The sequence below is a fragment of the Etheostoma cragini genome, chromosome 15 (assembly GCF_013103735.1).
Source record: "Etheostoma cragini isolate CJK2018 chromosome 15, CSU_Ecrag_1.0, whole genome shotgun sequence".
Taxonomy (NCBI): domain Eukaryota; kingdom Metazoa; phylum Chordata; class Actinopteri; order Perciformes; family Percidae; genus Etheostoma; species Etheostoma cragini.
Window position 1 is genome coordinate 1,542,622 of NC_048421.1, and position 2,650 is coordinate 1,545,271.

At 40.3% G+C, this 2,650-nt stretch overlaps 1 protein-coding gene and 1 long non-coding RNA gene across 2 annotated transcripts in view; one reads left to right on the forward strand and one right to left on the reverse strand.

Moving 5' to 3' along the window:
• The window catches only part of si:ch211-106h11.3 (CCN family member 1), a 5,729-nt gene extending 4,766 nt beyond the window's left edge, over positions 1–963 (reverse strand). The window contains exon 1 of the mRNA XM_034894382.1: positions 852–963. Coding sequence (XP_034750273.1) covers positions 852–963 — 112 coding nt within the window. The remainder of the gene's footprint in view (positions 1–851) is intronic.
• A 586-nt stretch (positions 964–1,549) lies between these two features.
• LOC117958318 overlaps positions 1,550–2,650 on the forward strand; it is a 22,226-nt gene continuing 21,125 nt past the window's right edge. Inside the window, exon 1 of the long non-coding RNA XR_004659690.1 lies at positions 1,550–1,563. This is a non-coding gene — a long non-coding RNA (uncharacterized LOC117958318). The remainder of the gene's footprint in view (positions 1,564–2,650) is intronic.

Sequence of the window (2,650 nt, forward strand, 5' to 3'; positions counted from 1 at the left end):
CTCTGACCCAAAATCTCCAGCCACCCACCAACCCTAACCCTCCACCCTCCACCCTCCTGCTCCTACAACGACGAATAGAAGCAGGGGAAAAACCGAAGAATTGGGGAGATCCTTGGACCTGGTCTTAGTCTGTCATCGTTGGTAGGGGGGTGTTGACAAAGTGGACATCAAGGAAGGATCTAGTGCTGACAACTCTAAGTCCATTAGTCGACTAATCTGTGGTTTTTGTCTAAGATTTTATTCAGTTGAGTAGTTAGCATTCATATTGTGCTTTTCTACATTTATATAGTGTTTTTCTACATTTGTAGTGTGCTTTTCTACATTTGTAGTGTTCTTTTCTACAGTTATATAGTGCTTTTCTGTGCTTTTCTACATTTAAAGTGTTCTTTTCTACATTTATAGTGTGCTTTTCTACATTTATAGTGTGCTTTTCTACATTTATAGTGTGCTTTTCTACATTTATAGTGTGCTTTGTGCTTTTCTACATTTATAGTGTGCTTTTCTACATTTGTAGTGTGCTTTTCTACATTTGTAGTGTGCTTTTCTACATTTGTAGTGTGCTTTTCTACATTTGTAGTGTGCTTTTCTACATTTGTAGTGTGCTTTCTCCATTTATATTGTGCTTTTCTACATTTGTAGTGTGCTTTTCTACATTTATATTGTGCTTTTCTACATTTGTAGTGTGCTTTTCTACATTTGTAGTGTGCTTTTCTACATTTACATTGTGCTTTTCTAGTCTCAACCACCCCTCAACCAGCGCACACCTCTGTCGATTAAATCAACTAATCGAATTTCTTTAGTCGAGGACAGCTTTTCCCTCTCAGCTGCACTCATGAACTACTCTCACTGACCGTCCACGGTCAAATCAAGTGATTCCTCCCGCCGTCTAAACCCAGACCAGGTCCTGGTGTGCCGCTGGTTCAGCTCTCCCTTGGGGGTCTTGTGTGGGTTTGAAGGATTCATCGGTACACAACGCTGTGACAATCGCTTTCCCTTTTTAACACCATCATCGGGTAATAACTTGGTCCTCGGAACATCCCCTAACCAAAAGTCACTCACAGAGTGCAATGAGTTCACATCAGCTTCACTTAAGTGTATTTTTATCTCCTTTTGTACAACTGCTGGGTAGTATTACAGTAGTGTAATTTGGGACCTACAGAGAGATTGAAGCTTGTTTACATGCTGTGTACTTCGTAAATAAGAGGGACAGGTTTTCAGGTTATTTCAGGTCAAGAAACACTCGTTAACTTTAAATCATCCTTCACTCACAAACAAACCTTAAAATACCAAGACCTAAACTACGGATACAGAGGTAAAAAAATAGGCAATAGAGGAATGAAACTTTACTGCATTTCAGAGGGAGTTGTTGTACTTCTACTGCACTGTGGTGTAACTTCAGACATGCAGAGAGATAGAAGCTTACGTACATGCTGTGTACTTTATGAAGAGTGAAGTTGTCGGGTTAAGACCCTTCAAACACTCACAAACACCCCTAAAAGACCAAGTTCCATCCGCTTATTCAGATTCAAATGAGTGTCTAAACTGTGGTAGAAATAGACAGTGGTGGAATGTAATTAAGTATATTTTCTGATGTGAATGCTTGCTACTTCATTACATGTTAGTGTGAAACATTGTACTTTTTCACTCCACTTGATTGAATTTGTCAGTTTTGACTTCACTAGTTACAATTTCACATCCGAAGCATGTGATGATCTTATGAAACGTGATGCATTATTACATATTTAACTATAACCAACTGTACACATAACGGATCACATTGGCTCCACTTGAACAACAACATAAGTATATAGTGTAGTATATATTGTATAACAGTGCTTTTTGATTCATTGCAAGTTCTTCATAGTTGTATTGTGCAAATACTACTTTTTTGAGGCATTCTTATAAGTTTTAACTATATCCTGATGCTCCTTTTGCTTAAGGGCCCCTGAAACTTCCCTTAAAGACCTCTGTTGGTCCCCCGGACCCCAGTTTGGAAACAATTAATATTACACCACGGATTGTCCAAAGACTACAGCCAGACATAGAGTCATGGAAGGAGATATTTAGTGTGCAACAGGTACATATGAATCACTTATGTCCAACCTAAATAAGTAGAAAACATATTTTTTTACCTTTTATTTTGAAATGCAACATAAAATGGGAGGGACATGGAGGTTATATGGAAATGAAAACAGGCTGCAGGGACAGCAGAGGACGGACACACGAGTTCATGTGTTTACATGAAGCCAAACAGACTGAAACTGAACTCACCACGCCGACTGTCAGCACGTGAAAGGCAGAAAACAACAGCAGTATCCCCATGCTGCCTGTCAGCTGATTCTCAGAGAAGATGGAGTTGAGAGAGAGAGAGAAAAACAAAAAAGTACAAAACAAAAACACCCCGAAAAATAAATCCTCCACAGGCTCAGGAACAACAGCTTGTGTCCACAAAGGTTAAATCCCAAATGCACGATGCTGCTTTAATCTCTCCCATCACTTGTAGAAACTCCATCGATCAAAGTTGGCGAGACTTGCTTATATATCAGCCCTGCGCTGTTAATGGAAGCCACGCCCACCACAGAACTCCTTCAACCAATCAGGAGGCAGGGGAGCAGCCAAGGTCTCTGGACAGTGAGAGGGGGGGGGGGGG